Genomic DNA, 24,437 nt, shown 5'->3' with positions numbered 1-24,437 from the left:
GCTTTTGGTGCACGAACAGTTATCGAACATAACCTCGAACAGCCGAATTTTTTGCAAATCGTTCGGGTTCGTCGAACAACTCGAACACCGCCCAAAACAGCTCGAATTTGAGATTGGCGAACAGTTCTAGTCGAACACCGCTCATCTCTAATTTTTACCTGGTGTAAAAGCCGTTATTCACTTGAATCTTTATTTTTGCTTTTCATGGGCAGTATGGGGCATGATTAAGCCTGCCTGACTAATTCTTAGAATCATATAATGTTAGAGTTGGAAGGGACCTCCAGAGTCATCGTGTCCAACCCCCTGTTCAATGCCAGATTCACTAAACCATCTCAGACAGATGTCTGTCCAGCCTCTGTTTGAAGACTTCCATTGAATGAGAACTCACCACCTCTCATGGCTGCCTGTTCCATTCATTGATCACCCTCACTGTCAAAAAGTTTTTTCTAATATCTAATCTGTATCTTCTCCCATTTAGTTTCATCCCATTGCTTCTAGTCTTTCTTTGTGCAAATGAGAATGAAGTTGATCCCTCTACAGTGTGACAGCCCTTGAGATATTTGTAGACAGCTATTAAGTCTCCACTCAGTCTTCTCTTTTGCAAGCTAAACATTCCCAAATCCTCCAACCAATGACAACCATGACAATTTCCACCATGTTCCTGGTGTAAATTCTGCCAGAAGTACAGCAGTTGCAAGATGCGACTAAATCAATAAGTGGCATGTTTCTCTTAATAAATTAGGTACATCTTACTCCTGAATGCCCAGTTATCAAGACTGGCTTGTACAACGCTGGTCTTAATGAATCGGACTTCTATTTTTTTTAGGCAATGGGGGTGTGGCCATTAACTTTTTTCTAAGGGCATCATCTTAAGGCTAACACCCAGTTGGTTAAAAAATTATGCCATATTCATAATTACAACAGAATTTACACCAGGTTTAAAAGTGACCATTTATGATAAGTGAAATATGCTCTTTAACAACATACTAAACCCATCGCTTTGACAGGTCGCTTGTAATTGTCAAATCTGTGACAGTTCCACAACCTAAACCTAATACATTGATATGCCTCAATGTTCACCACATTAATTAGCAAAATCTAAAACAAAAATCATTGCATTTTTTTCAACTATAACCTTATGACAACCTTTCTCTCGGAAGTGTAGCAGAACTAAACCACACATTTTATTAATTGTATTATAATATATCCGCAGTTCACAGCTATTGTACTGGAAATGTGTTCTGCATTCTTTCATGTATCCTCAGTTGCTCCATTGCTAATCTCAGGTCAGCATGTTGCTCACCTTCCCCTGAGGTTTCCTGGTAAAGGCATGTCTTTGCTAGGCTTTTAAGGTCTGAACGGTTAGTGTTACCAAGAGGGTATTTATGAAAATGGACTCATTGTAAAAAATTAATGTCTTCAGATTTCACAATGGGATCACAACATGGAATAAGGAGCATTCAATCTCTCTTGTAACTAAAAGGATTGCTGGGGTTACGAATCAAACAATATAGTTGATGTAAGCGGAATTCTACGTTCATGCTAAGAAGAATATAAGCTACCATAAAAGTCCTTTTCTGCAATTTCGGCAAACAGATGACTTATTGGGGGTTCTGTATTAAGGTGTGTGCCCTGAGATTTGCAAGATCTAAACTATTTACTGACCAAATAAATCTTGATCTAGAAGTAGACCTCAGAGTGGGGCTGTAGATGTTTTTCAGTGTGCAAGTTTACAAAATTTTGAAATGAAATTTTGACTGGTGGATCATTCAAGGAGTAAGCTATTAGCTATTAGCTGGAGAGGGTCTTACATGTTTAGTGGTAGCTAAGAAACTCTCTAAAGAAAAGATGAGAGGAACATCACCATCATATGTATGAAAAAGGGTTTGGACCAAGGGCAATGTATAACTCTTGATGTTATAATTAACATGAGGGAAGTGGAATATCCTAAAAAGGGTGAAATAAAAGAGTTTCAGCAATAATCTCTGCCTACACAATATGTGGACTGGTCTCTTGTCTTCGGGTAAATTGGGCTATTGTAACTAAGGCTCATATATTAGTCCCAGTTACAGGGAAATTTCAGTCTCCTGGCTGCATAGCTGAGCTGAATAGGTTTCTGTTCTCTCCCTAAACCCAGTAATCACATGTTCACTTGGTTTGGAGATGAAAGCAGGGTAAGTGCTTCCTAATCTATATACACAGCACTATTTCAGTTCTGAGTATGATAAACATGATAATAAACTATGTTCATCTTCTTTCTTCTCTGGGAAGTCTGTCTATGGATGACCATCAGCTTCCTTCCCCCAGAGCAGCAGGATTTTGTGAAAGCTGCTTAGACTGCATTGATATTTTTAGAAGGTCAGTTAAGGAATAAGAGTGGACTACCCAGATGTGTAAAGTCTATGGACAGTCCAGAAGTACTAATTATATTCAAATGATTAAAAAAATGAAAATAACATTTTCAAAACAGCTTAATTTATCCAGAATCGTGTATAAGCATCATGCACAGATACAGTATGCACACAGATACAGTATGCACACACTTACACACCTTTGCATGCTACCAATGAGGTTATTAATGGTTGTCATAGGTATGTTCTTCCATATTGAATGCACTTTGACACACAAATTATGATCCCATACTGGCATTACTGAGAGACAAATCCGGAGACACTACAGGCCACAGTAGCATGTTTAGTCACACAGATTGCTCACAGTAGGATGAGTAACATATGGCCTGACATTGTTTTGTTGAAAAAAGGGACATGGAACACTTTTGAGAAAAGGAAGCACTGCTGGTTCCTTGAGCAAATTCATATATTGCCAAGCTAATAGATTACCTGGAACCAAAACTAGAAGGATCCTTCTATAGTACATTATACCACCCCCTACCATAACCATGGGAGTTGGACTGGTGTCACATTTGCTCCTGAAGGTCTCTTCATGGCATTGCCTATGTGGTCTTCAAACCAATCTCCAGTTATCATTGTCATCATATCCAAGACATCGCTGAAGAAGATAGACCTCTATTCCAGCCTCCATTATTGTCTGGTCTGCATAATGACAGCCTTTGAGAGCAGTGGTGTGAGGTCAATGGAACACCTTGAGCTGGATGTATGGCTCGTAGCTCAATGTCATGCAAATGACTTCCAATCCTTTGACACTGTTTGACACTTTAGGCTTAATATGCGATGTCCAATTTCACTAGTAGTAAAGAAAGGCTCGACTGCGGAACCAGTGGTATGGCAAATTTTTCAGAGTGTCATAGGTGCCATTTTTCAACATGACAACGCCAGGCCATATGTTACTTGTGCTACTTTAAGCAGCATGTCAGGCCTAAACATGCTATCAAGGCCTTCCAGCATATCTTGCCTTGTCTCCCATCTGGGACATTATTGGTTGCAATTGGAAAGTGCCAAAGTGCATTCAGGATGGCAGAGGATTTTTCAGACATCCATGAATGACCTCAGTGATAGCATGCCAAGATGTGTAAGTGCAGGGAATCCTGCGAATGGCACTCATACTTGATACTGAATAAATTGAGATGTTTTGAAAATTTAGTTTCCACTTTTTCGTCATTTGCATATAATTTGCATATCATGTCTATCTATCCTCTGATTTCAGTAATTCCGCACCTTTTCCTTATTAATGTTGCAATTTCAATGTTGAAGAGTGTAAGTTATGATTAAATATAGAAAATGTTTAAACTACACCTCTACACAAAACTTTAAAAAGGTTATTCTCATTATAGTAATTGGGTAAGATTGCAAAGTGCTTGTTTACTTGTTATTGAAAATCCTCTCCTTTCTCAAGAATGGATGGATTTTTAATTTTATAGTTTACTCTTTGTTATCGTGGTTATTTGTGGTTAGGTCTGCAGTTTATCAGTGGTGACTGGTCTCCTAGGCAAGAAAAGCAGTGCTTACAAGTTCTTTTCTATAGAGCTTATAATGATTGCTTTAAAGGGGACCTGTCACCATGAAAATGCAGTCCAATCTGCAGGCACCATGTTATAGAGTAGGGGGAGCTGAGTAGATTGATATATAGTTTTGTGAAAAAATATTCAGTAAGCTTGAGTTTTCATCACTTAAACATCTTCTCTTTCTGGGATTATTGGTCCGGTGGGTAGTTCTCTCAGTGATTGTCAGCTATCTCTGAATAATTGTACATGTACAATGACTAATAAGACCACCCACTGGACTAAAAATCTCAGAAAGAGAAAATATTCAAATGATAAAAGTACAGGGTACACTGACTCCTTTTTCACAAAACTATGTATCAATCTATTCCACTCCTACTGCTCGATACCACAGTGCCGACAGATTGGACTGCATTTTCATGGTGACAGGTTCCCTTTAAGTCTGCCCAGATCGATGGAGCCAGCCAGCTTCAGTGCCACTTCACTCCACTGATGCAGCAAGGTAGTACACTGTACACTGCTGTTATGCACTGTCAATCAACCCGGAGTAAACCATTCCACAGCAAGAAAGAAGCTGCAGACAGGGGAGCCATGTGCTACTGGAAAAAGATGAAGCAACTCATTTAAATACAAAGTTTGCTTTGAACGAAAAACAATATTCCATTCCTACCACCACATGCCATTTTTTACGGGAGACCAAGACACAGGTGCTACCATATGCCAAGTTCTTCTAATAAAGATCTGCGTAGACTCTCATTTTGTTTTTGAATACAAAATGGAATGAGATCTGACTAAAAAAAATAAATATGATAAATGCCTGGCATTCCTAGTGAACAAGATTCCACTATTTTTTTTATAATCAGCAATTTGTTCATTGTATGATGTTTCGGTACTGGCTTCAGACCTTCTTCAGACTCATGGATTGCAGAGAGATCAATGGGAAAAAATAAGTAAGCTGGGGTAAAAAATGTAAGCAGGGCAAGAATCAGCGATGATGGTGACCATCACCATAATGTTTTACTGTACCTCAGCTTACAAATCTTCCCATTATACTATCTACAAGTATGCATTTGAAAAAGGACTAATACCTGGACCAAAAGGTCACTAGGATAAAATCCATTGATGAGCATCACGACAGGAGTGACAAGTTTTCTTCTACGGATTGTAAAAAAAAATTAGCAGCTCTAATTTTATTTTTTATTTTCCTCTATGAGTACTGCCGCGGTTTTAGCAATCTAGTAAGCAACAGAAATATAGAGGTGACTCATTTTTTAACCCTGATGTCACAGGCCAGCACAGGGACTTTCAGTGCAAGACCCTGCAGACATATCTCTGCCTCCTTGTGAGCATTATTTGTGGGAGCGGAGGAAAATACTCATATATACATTTAGTAATTTTTTTTTAATACATAAAAAATACAATGAGATGCAAGTTTGCGAAAGTATACGCTAATCCTGTAGCCATACTTTCTTTATACTCTGAGGCTATGTTCGTCTTTCCCAGGCAAAGTCGCTCTAGGAAAATGCCGGTGGTCGTTTCCTGGAAGCAACTTCGCTGGAGGTTTTGCCATCATCCTTCTGCCGCCGGCATTTTTAACTCCATACTGTGAAGAAGAGAGAGTGGGAAACTTCACAGAGAAAGCTGGCAGAAAAATGAGAACCCTGAATCGGTTAGAAGACGTAACACTAGATAGAATATGTGCACAGCAATGTTGTTTTGATATTGCTGTGCATTATGTTCATTTTATAGGGCGCTTTTGTGGTTCTATTCCAGGTAGATCCAGGTTAGAATCTGTCTGAAAAAAACGCCGTGTTCACATACCCCCTATTTTCCTTACTAACGTTTGGTGACCTGGCAAGGCTAGCAAGATGCAGGTTAAATCAAAGAGTTATCATGGAGCCGCATGCAGAAAACAATTGTAAATTTCAGGTTTAAACCATTTGGAAAATGGCTTTTTTTATTAAGATGCACTGAAACAAATAAAAATAGTTTCAAAGGTAAAGTGGCACTATTTATAATGGCATTGACGTTGCTTCCTCATCTTCACCTCCATACATCTATGATCTAACCCCTTCCATCTTCACACTTTCACCTCCAGGATTTGCATTTTGATCTAAAAATGGATAAAAATGTGTCAAAGTGTGAAGACAAAAGAAAAGTCTTAACGAAGCAGTGAAACACTTAGGAGTATTTTCATGTCAAAGTTTTTATCATTTATAGACTTCAACGTTCAGAGAAAAATAGCTTGTGCTCACTCATTGTGCAGATGAAAAGACGGCAGCAATTTAAAAAGGAATTCCCCTGACCTTGGAAGAGTCAGGAGGTAAATCATAGCCATATGTACGGTTTATTTGTGACAATCAAAGGAGGTTAATTTGCTTGACGTGTACAACAGCCTTTAGCTTCTAGCCTCCCCAACAGGGACTGGTTCACTTGCACGGAATTCCCTTGATTTTGCTCAGTTGCTTGTCACAGTGGAACCTTCTAAACAGAAGCGGCCATGATCTCTCACCTGCCCTCATTTGTCTAATGCACTTTCAGCTAATTTAAATAGCTGGGAAATGCAAATATGAATGTGAGAAAACATTCTTCTTCATAAAAAAAGTCTATTCTAGATTTCACAGTAATTAACATCACTGTTTATATCACTAAAGACTGTTTAGATGTATAACGCTGTAAATGCCAGACTAGACATTGTATAATATCTGAAGAGCTTTGCCACAATTTGAGGTTGTGGTTTTAATAATAAAATTAATTTCAGTTCACTATTAAAAATATCACAATGCATAGAAGCTTTTCACCAAAAAATGTGCTTATTTTATTACAGCGTCTTAAAGATGCGTGGATTCTGCAATTGTTCCTACTTTATAGCCTTCCAACGTTTCAGGTATGTTCTCGTGAGTACACCTGTATCCATATACCCTATTAAGTTACATGAATGTCATAGAGGGGCCCAGCACTTGGCCCTCCTTCTATATGGCTTCCATTCTGCCATGCTGTACCACATACAGATGTATCTATCCCTTATTATTTATCAAATCTTGTTAAGTACTCAAATTCTCATGATGCCTATTTAACACTTCATTATGACATGCTAGCAAAATACTTTATCACCTGCAATCCTTATCAGAAACACTTAGTTGCCATACACAGACACATATAGCATAAACATCTCCAAACAGAGTATCATAAAGTCATGTTTCATTTATTTTAAAGCTGCACATCTTAAAACACACATCTTGGATATGTTGTTCCAAAAGAAAAGCTAAGGAAGAACATCCCTATGTGCTGCAAGTCAAATGCCTGGCTGCTGTTCCCTGAACCAATTGAAATGGATTGCCTCATCATTTTTCATTTACATGATATATTCCTCCTTGTAAATTCAGTCATTCAGCTATTTTTTTTTCTGTATCTTTGACTTCTTCAGAAACACATAAGGGGGAACTAATCAAGGCTGGTGTTTCGTTTTGTTACTTGATCCACTGTCCAGCCATTACAAGGATGCCTCCACCCTGTGCCAGTCATTGCACTGTTTAAGTATTCACCACAGAATACAATACAAACTTATTTCTCTCACTTGCAAAGCTCTTCACAGTTCTGCATCATCCTTCATCTCCTCCCGCATCATCCTTCATCTCCTCCCTCATTATTGTCTATCACCCTACCTGCGTCCTCCATTCTGGAACTGATCTAAGACTAACATCCTCCATAATCCGAACCTTGGACCCCTGTCTCAAAGACTTCTCTCCTGCTGCACCAGCAGTCTGGAATGCACTACCCCAGATGATCCGACTGATATCTAGCCCTCACATTTTTAAGCATGTTTTAAAAACACATCTCTTTACAGAACCCTATCACTTCACTAGTCTAACTCTTTCCTGTTCCCTCTTTCTAAATTTTCCTCAGAATCTGATCCCTTCTATTCATCAGTCTCCACATCCTCGATGAACCCAATAATACTTGGTAAATGTACTTAGACAGAAAATGGCTGATGACCAGATCATGTAGCTTATTTGAAAATCCCTATTTATTATAATGATGGCTGGACCAGACATGACAAGCACTTTTTACCTATCGTGTTTCCCTATTTCCTTATAGATTGTAAGCTCGCGAGCAGGGCCCTCACTCGTGTAACTGTTGAACTATGTGTTACCTTGTGATGTCTTTATTCTCTGTATGTGTCCCTGAATAATTGTAAAGTGCTGCAGATTATGTTGGTGCTATAGAAATCAAATTTTTATTATTTATTATTGGAGTCCGCAGCATTCACCTCATAATTACTTTTCCACATCTTTCGGCTCCCCATGCACCTCCATCAGAAAATATATTTCAGTCATGGACTCTAAAACATTACTTCTCACTTTCTCAGAATAAATTACAGTGATGCTGTAGGGTAGTGATAGGCCAGGCCCATTTCCATTAAGGTCCAGACACTGTTTGAAAAGTTATAGGAGTTAGCATAAAATGCCAAAAATCACATTTTTGGATCAACCGCATGTTATTTAAACTCTTGTTTTTTACTGCTAGTAAAAAAAAAGGGGATCCACAGGCATTTCCGTTGGTGAGGTTGATTTCAATCCACATTCTGGTGACAAAAGTCAACGAACTTGAAAGTTTCTAATATTTTATTTGCTGCAATAATGAACCAGCACTCAAAGTTCAAACAAAGTATACACATGAAGGGGATGAAAGGTAAAAACATATAAAAAAAAAACAAGCTAAATTTGAACTGCTTAAAAAAATCTTTGTACAAAGCGTTTCAACTATAAATTCATCATCAGGCACCTAAAGACATATGACCCATACAAACTATTTATACCTAAATTCATTGTTTCTGGGTGTGGTTTCCCACAGGGGAGATCCAATCATTTTTATTCATTCTACTAAGAATTTCATTGGGTAGAACTGACTTTATATATTTTTTTACTGCTAGAAAACATGATTCAGCCTCATAGTCTCAATTCTCTGTCACTTTTAGGGTGAAATACAGCCAATGCATTGAACATGACATTTTACCAAAGCATTTAAACAGACCTTGTCCCAGTAGAGGAGTTTCTGAAGTATGTCCATCATGCCATATAACTAACCTGATCTTCATCCTTCATTTCATACGTTTGCCGTCTGCATTAACATTGTAACCACCACAGAATAATGTCATTCAGTGGGGCTATTCTGATGTTTTACAACACTAAACAAAATACGGCAAATCTCAGCAAAACTGAATATACACATTGAACTTTTGTCTTTGCACCTTTGTAATGCATTCAACGTCTAAATTATTTCCAATAACTTCTGGGGTCTGTCTATACTTAGGATTCACAGACTCATTTATACATTTGCTGTTCACTGAAGACTACTTTATTCATAATTTGTGAAGTTTTCTTAATTTATTGGTGTATGGGTTAATGGATAGCGATCAGGGCCGGCGTCAGCACCCGGTACACCCAGGCAAGTGCAGGGGCCCTGAGCAGGCGGGGGGCCCACTCGTGGTCGGGCACTCCGAAGGGCTATGGGCGGAGGAGAGCGGTGACAGTGCCCGCCCTTGTCCCCCACTTTCTCAGGGCCCCGGCAGCCAGATACTTATCTCTCCCCATGCTTCCGCAGATTTGCTGTCTTCCTGCTGTGCGCTCCCTGTGACGTCTTTCCACCGCGCCCTTCCCTGAGCCGTCACAGGCAGCGCAGAGCGGGACGACGCTGGCGACGCTGGAGTCCGGACCTGAGCAGCGGCAGCAGGTGAGGAGGAGTGAGGTGAGTATTTGATTTTTTTTTTTTTAATGTATGGAGGCATGGGCATTATATGGGGGGTGACATCCTGCATGGGGAATTATAAAGCGGGGGGGTGACATCCTACATGGGGCATTTTAAAGAGAGGGGGTGATATCCTGCATGGGGCATTATATGGGGAGGAAGTGACATCCTGCATGGGGAATTATATGGGGGGTAAGGGACATCCTGCATGGGGCATTATATGGGGGGAGTGACATTCTGCATGGGGCATTATATGGGGGGAAGTGACATTCTGCATGGGCATTATATGGGGGGAAGTGACATTCTGCATGGGGCATTATATGGAGAGGGAGAAGTGATATCCTGCATGGGGCATTATATGGGTGGGAAAGGGACATCCTGCATTGGGCATTATATGGGGGGGAGTGATATCCTGCATGGGGCATTATATGGGGGGGGTGACATCCTGCATGGGGCAATATATGGGGGATGACATCCTGCATGGGGCATTTTATGGGGGGTGACATCCTGCATGGGGCATTTTAAGGGGGGAACAGCCTGCATAGGGCATTATGTGGGGGGAACAGCCTGCATGGAGCATTATATGGGGGCCAGTATCCTGTACGGAGCTTTATATGGGGGCCAGTGTCCTGTACGGAGCGTTATATGGGGGCCAGTATTCTGTATGGAACGTTATATGGGGGCCAGTATTCTGTATGGAGCGTTATATGGGGGTCAGTATTCCGTATGGAGCTTTATATGGGGGCCAGTATTCTGTATGGGGGCTAGTATACTTTGTGGAGTGATTCGCCGGTTTCAGAGCTACTGTGGAATTTACAATAGATATCATTCATGTAATGTAAAAAGTGACATCTTTGCATTGTACTATACCTATATTTCTCTGCGGTATCTGTGCATCATGAATCGTGGTATGTGTTAAAGGGGCCCACTGAGACTCTTTCGCCCAGGGGCCAGAAAAACCTGGAGCCGGCCCTGACAGCGGTTATGTGACATTTTAGTAAAGCAATTAAATTAAAATTTAGAATTAAAGGAAGTCTGTCAGCAGAAAATAACGGATCAAACCAAGCAAAGCATCATTAGTATCCAAATCCATTGCTGCATTTATCAAAAATACTTCTATCAAATATGATAAAGACGTGCTTGGTGCACCTTGGTGTTGCCGAGTGGTTCAGTGTACTGTACCTTCCTACCTATTAGCTTTCATGTTCCCTGCTCTTAGACTTGCACTGGTGACTTTATAACTCTGTTCACACAATCTGTAATGAGCTTTATTACAATAGCTTCTTCTATATGTGATCCATGCCTCCCAAAAAAATGTCTGGGCAGGGCACCGTGGGCCATGCTGCTAGAACTAATGTCTAAGATAGTGCTTTATATGGGCAGCGTAGTGGCTCAGTGGTTAGCACTGCAGCCTTGCAGCTCTGGGGTCCTGGGTTCAAATCCTACCAAGGACAACATCTGCAAGGAGTTTGTATGTTCTCCTCGTGTTTATGTGGGTTTCCTCCAGGTTCTCCGCTTTCCTCGCACACTCCAAAGACATACTGATAGGGAATCTAGATCGTGAGCTTCAATGGGGACAGTGATGATAATGTCTGTAAAGTGCTGTGGAATTAATGGCGCTATATAAGTGAGTAAAATAAATAAATATTGTATAATTAAAATGATGGACAGAAAGTTTTATCCCAAAATTTATTGGGAATGTAAAATAGCAAATAGTGTACAGTTCCAATCCAAAGTAAACATTGTGCAGTGCCAGTCCAAAATAAATAGTGTATACAGTACCAGTCCAAAATAAATAGTGTACAGTACCAGTCCAAAATAAATAGCGTACAGTACCAGTCCAAAGTAAACATTGTGCAGTACCAAAGTTTGGACACAACTGTTCTTACTGAAATGTTCACATTGTAGATTCAAACCACGAAGGAGCACATATGAAATAAAGAGTGAAACAAACCAGAATATGTGTCAAACCTTAGATTCCTCAAAGTACTGTCATATTCATTCTGATGACAGCATTACTCACCCTCAGCATTCTCTTAAGCAGTTTCATCAGGTGTTTGCCTGAAATGGATTTCCAACCGTCTTGAAAGAGTTTCCCGAGGTGCTGAGCACATATTGGCAACATTGCCTTCATTCTGTGGTCCAACTCATTCTAAACAATCTCAAGTGTGCTGAGGTTGGGTGATTGTAGAGGCTATGTCATCTGATGCAGAACTCCATCCCTCTCTTTCTTAGCAATATAGTCTGGAGGTGTATTTTGCATCATTGTCTCGTTGCAAAACAAATGATTGTCCCGTTGCAAAACAAATGATTGTCCCATTAAGTGCAAACCAGATAGGATGGCATGTTGCTGCAGAATGCTGTGGTAGCCATGGTGAGTACATGTGCCTAGAATTTCAAATAAATCACCAACAGTGTCACAAGCAAGCACCACCACACCATCCACCTACTTCTCCATGCTTCACAATGGGCACCCCACATGCATAGACCATCAGCTCACTTTTTTTAATCTAACAAAGTCCTGGTGGTCGGTACCAAAAATCTCAAATTTGGACTCATCAGACAACAATACAAATTTCCACTGGTCTAATGTCCAGTCCTTGTGTTGCTTAGCCCAAGCAAGTCTCTTCTTGATTGCAGTCCTCAATGGTGGCTTATATACAGAAACTTTACGATAAAAGTCTGCTTCTCTCGGTCTCCTCTCGAAAGTTGATGTTAAGAAATGTCTGCTACTTGATGTCTGTGCATCATTTATGGAGGGCTATGGTAAAAGAGAAGTAATTTTTGATATTTCATTCCAGGGGCCATCCTCATCAGATCATATTTGATGATATTAATTGATGGTTTTCATAACTGCATTTGAAGATACCTTCAAGGTTCCAGCAATTTCCTGGATTGACTGACCTTTGTATCTTAAAGTAACAATTGACTTTCATTTCTGTTTACTTAGTTGAGTACTTCTTGACATATTCTGGCTTAGATCAGTTGTGTATCAAGGCTCACAAATGCATCAATCTTTGTACCAACACTGCCTCTGCAAAACACTTTCTGAAGTCCAGTGATTCCACAAATGATGAGTTAAAACTGTTCATTGTAAGCCATTCCAGATGACTAACACAGCTCCTTGAGAGAATGCCAAGGGAGTGTAGAGCTGTCATCAGAATAAAAGAGGGATATTTTGAGGAATGTAGGGTTTAACACATATTCTACTGTGTTTCACCTGTGTTTCTTTACTCATTGTTTCCATATGAGCGCCTTTATGGGTTTGCTGTCTTCAGTCTGAATCTACACACGCCTCCTGATGAAGTTCTAATGAAACGTGCGTTAGGGTGGTGGGGACACCACAAATAGCAGCTGCACACTGATGTAAGTACACTACTGGTTCTCAAAATATCTCCTGTTAAAATTAATTGGGGAAATGTAACCCTTATTACTAGAGTATATCAGGACTATGTTTTAAAGCACAGGTGCAGTGTACAGTGTTCATCATCTGCTGCCTACATTGAATTGTTGTTCCCTACATCCATGCTTGGCAGCCTCTTTAGTATAATTCGATTTATGTATGTACTATTTTTAATCATTGAATTAAATTTGTATTTTAACGGGTATATACTCTTAGGGTCTTTCGTCACTCCCTTTTTTGTGTTTTAAATCTACAATGTGCACATACCAATAAGAACAAAAAAAAACCTTGAATGGATAAATGTGTCCAAACTTTTGACTAGCACTGCACTACATGTGTTTTCTAATTGTAGACATTGTGTGTCGTGTGTGTGTGTTTGTGTGTTCACATGTGTATAGATACTCTGTAATTTAGTTTAATATATCAATATATTTTACCACAATAATAATAGTACAGAGGAGCAGACTACACACATTTTCAAATATTTTTCAGCCAAGTAAAGCAAGAACCTGTCTGTCCTGTAGTAGCCAGAATCTGTATCTAGTAAGATACTTGGATTGATAGATAAGACGTAGTGCACACATCTTTCCAATGAAAATAATACCACTAATGATTTAACCATACTATATTGCTGAGCCCTCTGGCATTTATTCTTGCTGTCCAGTCTTCCCACAGTAAACCTTAGCTCCTACATCCTGAATTCCGTTTTAATGACATTACAAGCTTTTTCCTGAAGAGACATTCTTATATCTTGTATCATGATGGTTCAGCAAAGACATTGCATACACACAAACCAATGTATTATATAACGTACATTTTGTCAACCACGTAAACCAGTCTGATGAATCATTAAAACAGCTACACAGACCAAAATTTCTTGTCTAGTGCTTTCCAACATGAAGAACAGGCGCAGACTGGAAGCCACAAACACAAGTTTCACAGTCAAACGGCAGATTGAGTTACACAGCTGTATGTGGTATTATGTATTCCTAGCCTGAACCCAAGTTTCCAATTCAGTGTGGAAATAGATATATTAACTGTATGTAAAGTGCACATAAACTTCAAAATATACATGTACTGTATAAAAGTCACTACTTCTGATGAGTCTGTTTTATTAAGTAAGTCTATTCTTAATGCAATAATAATTCTGAAGTAACTTCACCTTTAAAAGGTGCATTGTCCTGATACCTTTCCTATTCATCCTAGAAATCTCTAAATACATTGACAGTTGGGTGTTTCTATTCCTTGTGTTTTGATACAATCTGGTAGCAGTGATTGGACAAGGTCAGACTGTGGGGACACCCCTAACTGGTAACACCCAGGTGTCAATTTGCCATAAATTTCTGGGAGGAATAAAAGTGTTATGATACAATGCAAAGAAATAAGACAAGATGCTTCAAAATAGATGCTCAAAGCCAAACTTTGACATATCTAGGGGCTGCCGCGTCGTCTCCTCATCATCTCTCTAAAATTACAAGCTTGGGTACGCTTAGACGAGTGATGATTCTCTCTTCCAAGAGGATTGGGCTGATTATGGTAATGACACCCGGCACAAACTCTGATCAGAGTTTGATCAGAGTGTCAGTTTACGATGATCTGATTCTCTCGCATGAGACAATCGGATCACAGGTGTGGAGAAGATGGAGAACGTAATTTCTCCATCTTCTCAATTGTCTATGTCTGCGTAAATAAAACTGCACTCAGATGGCATCGAGTTCGCTATTTTACAGGCACCCGTAGACTTGTTTTGGTGTGCGTCATCCAATTTGCAGAGCCACTCACTGAATATTGCAATTTTTTTTATTAGGCCAAATAAGCATGAGAAAAAAAAATCAGATCTGCAGTGCCCCATAATATAACATTGGGCAGAGTGCTTTCCGATAAACATCAGACAGCACTCGTCCGATTAATATGCTTGTGTGAGCGAGCCCTTGACTTTGATGTGTTCCTGCAGAGAGGACATCCTATCTTCTCCTCTTCTACTGCCACACTTATGAGTGATAGAGGCTTCTGCAGACAGACTGGTGGAGTGGCTTCTGACACTGAGATGTGACGAGAAAGGATGGAGGTGGGAAGATGTGGAGCAACACTATTCTCACAAATACACTGGATTAGTAAATTGATGAGTAAGGGATATTTTTTGTATCGAGGTATAATATTTTTGGCTGTTTAACTTTCAGACCTGAATGTATACTATATTGGCTTTAAATAAAGCAGATGCCTTTTATAAGCAAACCTGTTATTATAGTTAGACTCTAAGCCAAAACACAGCCTTACAATATTGCAATAGGTGTACTGGTCATTGCTTCATCCGTGCTGCTGGAGCGGCTTTGCAAGCAAGGACTGCATGACTACTTGTGAGGGCTGGACCGCCCCATGACTATTCTATTCACAGATTCACTTCATAACTTTATTGTTTCTTTTATGCTGCAAAGGAAATTTCAGAGAGAGAGATATTTTTAGAAAGCTATTGTAATTTTGTAAAACATTGTGCACTGCTTTGAATTCTGTATATGTGATAATATACAGGTAAATTGTCTCTTCAGAGCGGAAGAGAACTAGAACTCTAGTGCCTGATATAGGAAGTAGCAATCCTAAAAGTCAATATCGACCCTTTAACAAGCCTTAGAATAAAAGCCAGAACCAGAAACTCAATTTGCAGACATTTGAAGATATTTCTGAATCTTAGAGAAGAACTTTCACCAAATTTTACATGTTGAGCTGGACACAAAATGTAAAAGTTGCCACAAAACAGAGTAAAATGTTTGTTTGTTTTTTTATTTCGTCTCTCCATAGCTGAGATATTAACAATCAAAGTATTGGCGCTTAATAAGATAACTTTTGTTTATGTCCAAGTTATCAGACAAAACAAAAACAGACAAGGAGAAAAAGGAATCCCTCCCCCAAGTGAAAACTGCCTGATAACACCCACTTGAACGTAACTAAAGTTAACTCATTAGGTGCTAAATATTTTGCTAATATCACCGCAACGTAGAGGCGAAATTAAGAGAAAAAAACGTTTTATTCCCCTCTGCAGCCATTATTACATGGAACGTAAAGCTCAACATGTAAAACTCTTTATTAATGTAAATTGTCGTTTCTTTAATGGAGAATGCAATACAGCAGTTGCCAGAATGAAGAGATGACAAGATTTTTTCTTTCTCGGACACTAACTATCCATCATAGTACATTTATATACATGCATTATGTTTGCATAGAAAAAAAGTGATAATCTGAGTAATAAATTTTTCAAGGACTAGTGCACCAGCGCTTGTAAGAGACAGAAGCCTGACCTGTGTGCTTTTTCCAATGCCCTTTATTAGAAATATATTTACAGACATGCGTCAGGTGCAGCAGACGTGGAGGACAGGAGTTATTTACGAGAAGCTTCTATACCCGGGGTATATCTGGAGACAAAGTTGGCTATAATCTTATTATCTTCTCTTTTCTGCCATATTTAGCCAATTTATTCATTTTTCTTTAGATTTCACCCATTTGTTAAGTAAGATTATACTCCATTTGTAACAAGCTGAAGATACAAAGGAGACTCATACCATGATTAAGAACAAGTTTGTTCAGTCCAGTGTTTGTTTGGATGTTTTTAATCATTGGCTAATAAAGAAGGCATTTTTTTATCAAGAAATTGCCTGATCTTGTGGGTATGACAAATTGATCAATATGCCCATGTAGTTTTTGGTTCACTTAGGTGCTCTTGGTTTATTTAGCAATGGTGAGTTAATAGTCAACTGGACTTGTTTATACCTCTGTGACCCAATCATCCAGGGGGCATGAACTGTGTTGGAGAAACCATCCTCAATGGAGCCGTAAAGGTAAAATGAAAGTCAACTAAAATGGACGAATGTAACCATTTTTTTGTAGCAAATTTCCATCTGCTCAAAATGCAATCATTTTGGAATATTTCCTCCAATCTTAGTCAAAGATGTGTATGGCAGGATCAACCATTTACTCCCAATTATCTACAACTTTGTGCCAGCGAATTATGTTTTTTAAACCTATTCAGCCAGTTAAGAATGACTTATTTATCAGCTGCATTTTGAATGATCATAATCCTATGTGTATGGCCAATTTTAAACAGATTTGTGGCACTTTGGTAACTGATGTGGACACCTTACATAATGTTTAAGACTAGGGATGAGCGGACCTGAGGAAGTTCAGGTTCTGGTACCCGACCCAAACTTTAGTCCAAGTTCAGTTCAGGTACCAGAACTGTATCCAAACTTGAACCAGAACCCAAACCCCGTTGAATAAAATGGAGAGCCGAACTTTGGAGCTGGAAAATAATTCTCTCTCTCTTTGCATCGGACTCCCCCCAGAACTCTGAACATTGTATTGGACTTCCGGGAGACATCCGCGTTCGTCTTTTAGACACTAACTGTCAGGTACGAACCCGAACTTTTAAGTTCGCGTTCACTCATCTCTATTTAAGATGACTGAATTACCCAAAAGAGTATAAATACAGGGAACTTTCTACACTAGATCTCTGGACTAGGTTGTTAAAAAGATGTCCAGTTGATTTTGACCACTATTTAAAGAGATCTTCTGGGCTTGGAAGAAACGTCTGCAGTCACTATGTGACTGCATACTGCCGAATGATGACAAAGTACTCATCATGACAGTGTGTGCGAGCAAGGAGTCACGTGTCTGCATGTATGTGACTTGCAGTGTTCAGGTGCTGACTAGGCTTCTCTCAATTCACTTTCATTGAGATAATCTGGAAACGTCTAGTCCGCATGTGACCGCAAAGGTGCAAATAGCATATATGTGGTCACGTAACTGCCCACTTGCATAGAGAATACATGGGAATCATAACCATGTCACCATTCAGCAGTCTATAGTCACGTAGAATGACAGCAGACTTTTCTTCTCAGTCCAGAAAATATTTTTAACCTATAAATGGCCCTTTTGGACACGCTATCATTCTATGATAAGAATTCTGATGATGCGATGAAAGTCATATAATGTCCACATCCCTGTTGTAGATCCAACTAAAAGTAGCAAAGAAAACTACACAGCACGCTGTACTATTTTATCTGGAAACATTTCACGCATCATCACAGGAACCAGACAGACCTTATTACAGTCAGTGGGGTCTGTCTGGTGCTGCTGGTGTCTTGCATGCAGGTGGCCTTCAAATTCCATTATTTTCGGATTTCGGTTCATATAATGAAAAAAGAAATAAGAACGCAGATGTGAAAAATGTCTGATACAGATATGTCTCATGTAAACTAGACTATAAAACACACCATATGTATATGTATATATATATATATATATATATATATATATATATATATATATATATATATACACTGTCTTGAAGTTGTAGTTGCACAACAGCTGGAAAGCCGTAGATTGGTATACACCAATCTAAAAATGTTATTTCTCCATGATGCTCTACACGTCCATTACTGGCTGATATAAATGCCATCACCTTATAAGTTTCAAGAAAAGAAAGTTTAGGCACTGGTTGTATGAGCCGTAAATGACAAATACCAGCTTCAAATTGAAAATGGCTACAGTCCATTTGGCTACTTATTTAAGGATAGATAACATTTGGAAGCATTTAAATGTAAGGCTACTGTGGGCACCGACCAGACTTAAAAAATTCCATTAGTTTTCACTCATCGGGAAAACAGAAAATCATCTTGACTTGTTCCTTAATGTAAATGTTAAAGCGCACTAAACCTAGAAGCCTCAGTAATTTGGCAAATAACACGTTTTAAGGAAGGACGACATTCAATTTTACAGCTCGTTGGCCAGGCTATTGGCATTCCAATGTACTTAAAAATCAGATATCATAATTTGAAACTTTTTTAGTCATCAACTTTGAGTTAGGAAAATTGGGCATTTGTTAGAAAATAGAGATCTTTTCCTGCGAGAGAAAGAAATCATCTATTTTCCAAATCGGATTTTATTACACAGGTTTCCAGAATGGAGTACATTAAACTGATTGATCACCTCTTAAGAAAAGAAAGAGGGATGGATATGTTAATACTTTGGTAAATGTTACATTAGAGATCATCACATTACCTTAAAATTATAAATCTGCAATGGATAAAAAAGGGATGAAAAAGTAGGTTTTGCTTCAAATGAATATTTAATTGACGAGTGGGTTTCACAGCAAGTGAATAATATCAACTCTCTCGCTTTCAATAGTTCATTTTAGACAGAGCAGGGAATTGAAGCAACCCAGAGAAGTCAATCTGTAAAACAAATGAATTTGTCTAGACCGTAATGGGGTACATTTTGCTTAAAGGATTAAGATATGAGTGTTAGCCACTGTGACAGATTGCATATTATCATGTGTTTCCTGGCAGAGTGTCTAATGTTATTGAATTCTTAGACTGGCCCATGTTGGTGAATTATTAAATAGCTAATACAATATTCAGTTTGATGACTGATCCATTGGTTTTCATTTTAAAGCAGACATGATCTAAAGATATGACCCATAGCAAAATAAGGAATCCCACAACCCTAGAATATCGAGGGGATGTCTGAGTACTGTCTCCTATGGATATGATTCCCGAACTGCAAGAAGTAGCAAGAGTTTATATGAAAAGAACTAAACAGTTCCATAAACAAACCACAAACCCAGCTCGTATAAGCAACAATCGTTTCTATGTTAATGAAGCTCATTTTTCCTATTCCAATCTATGAAGTCGCCTTCTATTTATACTGTGTAGCATCATTAAAATAACATCTGTCTGAATATGCTGTGATGGAACTAACATCTGCCACAATGCAATATAAAAAGGATACATATTATCACATAAAACAAATAAAAAAAACAAAACAATAACATCCTGGTTTTCCCTTTTCCAGAAGGACAGTTACTGGTGTGGGTGGCATCTTTCTGTCCAAATTATGGAAACTTTGTAGTCTTAAGTGTCTCTTATGGCAATTTACGGAAATTATATGAATCACTTCCTAATCATTAGTCGCTGGCTCCATAGAGTCATACCTTAGGTATGTAACACATCTGCCGGTCTCATGGTATTAATAGGATATTAGCTTCTGAAAACACCAGCTAGACTGTCTGATGCTGTCTACCTTTATGATTTATACCCCCCTGAAAATGGTCAATCTATCTATCTATCTATCTATCTGTAGATCAGAGCCGAAATTGAATGAGATAAACTAATCAGATTTTTAATGGCCTGACCATGACCATGAGTAGTAAATCGGCAGCGGCTGCAGTAAGACCTCTCTTGCCCTCATCAACTAAACTAAAGGGCTATAGGGATTTACCGGAAAGGGGAGCGGGTGGCAATTAGGTTGTATACAGGGAGGGGGTTGGTGGAGGAAATAAACTTCCTTTCATTTCTGGACCTAAGTGCAGGGTCAATCAATACCAAGAAACACACCGGAAAATATGTCTCTTAAGAGAGGAATCATTTGCTGAGCTCAACTGCTTATTAAAGCTATTCCGGATACCTTTTGACTTTTTGTTCTAATCTATAATCTAATGACAGCAGTGTTGGCTTTACTGATTGCATACTTGTTTCCTTACAAGATAAATCTATATGCTGCACTGTAGCCAAATAAACAAAATGCATCCAGGCTTTTTGTGCAATCTCTCTCATTTAATGGTGTTTTACCTGCAGATTGATACAGATGTTCTAAATCGCAACTCTTCATAGGAACAGAGGTTGACAACATAGAAAAGCGAAGCGACAGAAGTACTAAGGGAAAGGGATTTATTTTATGGATGCGGTCACTCCCATTGTGATATTTATATTAATTTGGGACATCAGATCAGTGCCTGTTCACACAATTTAAAGCCCCAAAGGCTTCATTATCTTTCAGGCAGTGAAAACGAACTACACAGTCTGGTAAGCACTAATCTCATCCATTCCTTTCATCCTTACACCAACTCCTACAAGCCAAGACGAATCATTACATTTAACAAGACCTTTCCCCCTTCTACCAAGGGAAGTTAGGGAGCTATTCCATCTCCAGCGCTCATGGCAAGAAGAGATGGAGCTGCAGATCTCTGGAAGGTATGGGTGCAGCAGAGACTGTTACAGAGTCCAGTTTGGGGTGAAAAGTCCAAGCACTGCTTGGGGCAAGATCAGTGTAGGTGCAAAACAGAGAACAGGTGCAGGAGAAGGCAGAGACAGATCCAGAGCTAATGTGCAGAACACAGGTGCAGCTGGAGGCAAAGGGAATTTAGGAAAACTGGAAATAGAATTGACCAGGTGAACATGGAAGAGAATGATTCTGCACAGGTGTAAAGCCTGGAAGCCATCAATGCACATCGGACCAAAAAAGCACAAGCTGAAGAGTACACTCCAGAGATGTTCATATTGCCAAGAAAGGGTGCATGTAAAGGTATCCTTAAATTTGCTATTTAGAGCTATTGTTTCTACTATACTTCCATTTACATCCATTATTCCTAGTAGTTTTCCTATGTAACTTTAAAAACCTAGTGCACCTACTGCCTATATCAGAGACCCCCTAGAACATGAGCAATGACCTGACACATGTTACAAGTAATAAAATAACTTGGGACAGTTCCACAGTCTTCATTTCCTAGCATGGCCGCATATTGCATCATCAGAAGGAAGCACAAAGACTGCTCTTTAAATCCTTCTAACCACTGCTAGGGATTACAATTAAGCTCTCTTCCCATCATCTCATTATACACCATTTGCTAAACAGACCAGGTCTACAGATGGTACAGGGGGGTAATCCACATGGGAATCAAGCACCACGTCATTCCCTCCTGTGCCCAATTCCCAGGGTTACCCCCTCAGTTCCCAGCAGGACACTTTCCACGTTCTGCTTCACAGGATGGAAGTGATGAAGTTGTCACACAGTAAAGTCCTCACTTACCTTTCACTAGGAGCGGTGCCCATAAGCTGACACTCAGCAGGAGGCTTGTCACCTCCTTAAAGAACATGTTTTGGGGGTCACAACAACCAAGGTAATAAAGATCCCTCCAAGGAAGCCCAAGTCCTGTGCGATAAGGGGAATGTGCAGCTGTTTCTCCTGTATTATTCCTTCCCCCACAGTCAGTGGCTGATGAGAGACGTAGTCACTGCGCCTGATGCACGACTGTGCGCAAAGCTGCGCTTGAGGTGCGATTTATATCCGATGGTCAGCGGGTGAGGACAAAGAGACAGCAGAGACAGCTGTGTATACAAACACAGGCAACGTGCCCTGCTCCTCTGCCTGGGATCAGACAAGTACTGTAGCTCCTTCTGCTGGGAGAAAGAATGAAAAGACAAGAAGAGACTGGGGAAGAGAGAATGGAAAGCAGGGAATGTGGCTGCACCGCCCAGACACCTGCTCCTCCTGCTGACTTACTTCATCCTTCTCACTTGGGCTTTGCTCCACTGCTCCTGCCTTAAAGGCACTGCACCCTGAGTGGAGTGTGCAGCAGATGTGGCTCTTGTGCAGGGAGATCCCAGCTCTGTGCTGCAGAGGATCCAGGCATGTGATGGCTGGGAGCTGAGGCTGGGAGGATGCTGAGCACAGGAGATCAGTGCACAGATTTACATGCACGGTGCACAACTATCCCAGCAGCATTAAACTGGTGTAGCTCAGCTGCTTCACATGCAGGCAGAATGACTGAGGCAGCTGGAAAGGAGGGGGAGTCCTGCAACTAGAACTACATTGGCTTAATGTACTATATAAATACATAACCATCCACATGATAATCATAATATGAAATACATGTTACATGGAGATCACAGGGTCATGCTCACGCCTAATTTACAATATATTCAGAAATCCTACTGTTTGCTGCAGGAATGAGCCAAGAATACTGCAGGGTTGAAGACTATGCTCTTTAAGGGATCGTTCAGACGGACGGATGTGCAGAACGGATGGCACACGGACCAATGCAAGGCAACGCAATAGTTCAAGTGAACGGTTTTACACACAAACCGATGTAGAAAAAAAATGGCAGCATTACTATGATCTGTGTTTGGGATCAGACTCGCCTATTATAAGTCAATGGGTGCATAGAATTGGGATCCGATATGGGGTGGCCATCCATATATCATGCGTTCTCTGATAGCGACATTCCAATTATAAGGGAAGAAAACTATCTGACCGTTTATTATTTATAAATTGTTCATGTATGAACAGATCCGATACGGCTTACCATCCATAAGTCACACGATTTTCAGTGATACATTACAATTATATAGATAACTGTATTTAACCCTTATTATTTATTCATTTGTTCATGTAAAAAGCAGATTCCATACAAACTGGATTAGAATGTGAAAAAACGGACACACCGATGACATACAAATGAAGAATTGTCATTTATTTTTGGAAAGAAAACAGACGATTTTGCATAGGTTCGTGTGAACCTGGCTTTACTGGGATGTCTGTCAGTGGCTGTTGTTTTTGAATGGTTGTATTGATTTATAAAAGGCGGTGTGTGGAGGATTTGCCAAAGATAAGGATCTGATCCATAGCCGGCAGGAGTGATTCTGACACTAACATTAAATGAGGAAATATTAATATTCTAGCCATTACCTTTGAAGTTGGATCAAGGTCTGATGGTAAAACCCGATGGCAAATGTATAAATTATGAGATTGATATATGAACAGTTGGTCTCCATTGATTACTGCCTTTTAATTCATGGCACACCATTAGGTTAGCACTGCTTCATTCTTATTGGGGGGTCTCTCCATTTAGAAAGACCCTGTTTAGTTCTAAGGAACTAAGAAATTGACACCGATCAGCATTCACCCATAACATTAAAGACCATGGACACTTTCGGGGCAATTTTATTAGATTAAATTGATGTATTTTAGGCTAAAACATTTTGTTAATTGAGTTTGCACCATTTCCTTCTATAGTCTCTGAGTTGCACTGTCTTGCTGCAGTATGAGTTAATTAAGGAGTCAACAGTCCTCCCGTTCTGACGGGGAGGTCATAGCTAGGGATCAGCAAACCAGAGGAAGTTTTGAGTTCTGGTACCTGACCCGAACTTTATTCCAAAGTTTGGTTCGGATACCAGAACTGTACCCAAACTTGGACCAGTACCCAAACCCTATTGAAAACAATGGGGACCTGGACTTTTGGCTGGAAAATCTCTCGCTCTGTCTCTGTCTCTCCGGACTTCACCAGGAACCCCAAACATTGCAACGGACTTCCAGGAGAAGTCTGTGTTCAGCGTTCAGCATCAGACACTAACTGTCCAGTACGAAAGCCAAACTTTTAAGTTTGAGTTCGCTCGTCTCTAGTCATAGCTATTTTATCTGTATTTATCTATATTTTAGCTTCTTAGACTAAGTTCACACTATGTTTTACCTTACTTTTACCTTAATTTCAGCTGTTCTGTTGGTGTCTTAGGTCCAAATCCCCACAGCAGAGCATACATT

At 39.7% G+C, this 24,437-nt stretch overlaps 1 protein-coding gene across 2 annotated transcripts in view; it reads right to left on the bottom strand.

Annotated features, from left to right (window-relative positions):
* EDIL3 (EGF like repeats and discoidin domains 3) overlaps positions 1 to 22,668 on the bottom strand; it is a 1,054,696-nt gene extending 1,032,028 nt beyond the window's left edge. For both annotated transcript variants that reach the window (XM_073678987.1, XM_073678994.1), the window contains exon 1: positions 21,927 to 22,668. In XM_073678987.1, the coding sequence (XP_073535088.1) occupies positions 21,927 to 21,993 (67 nt within the window). In that variant the 5' untranslated portion in view covers positions 21,994 to 22,668. The remainder of the gene's footprint in view (positions 1 to 21,926) is intronic.
* Positions 22,669 to 24,437: the final 1,769 nt, after the last annotated feature.

This window comes from Phyllobates terribilis, unplaced genomic scaffold (genome assembly GCF_046119375.1).
Source record: "Phyllobates terribilis strain yellow unplaced genomic scaffold, ASM4611937v1 Scaffold_1__5_contigs__length_1240528914, whole genome shotgun sequence".
Lineage (NCBI taxonomy): Eukaryota > Metazoa > Chordata > Amphibia > Anura > Dendrobatidae > Phyllobates > Phyllobates terribilis.
Note: the sequence above shows the minus strand (reverse complement) of the source record. Positions and strands in the feature narration are given on the sequence as shown.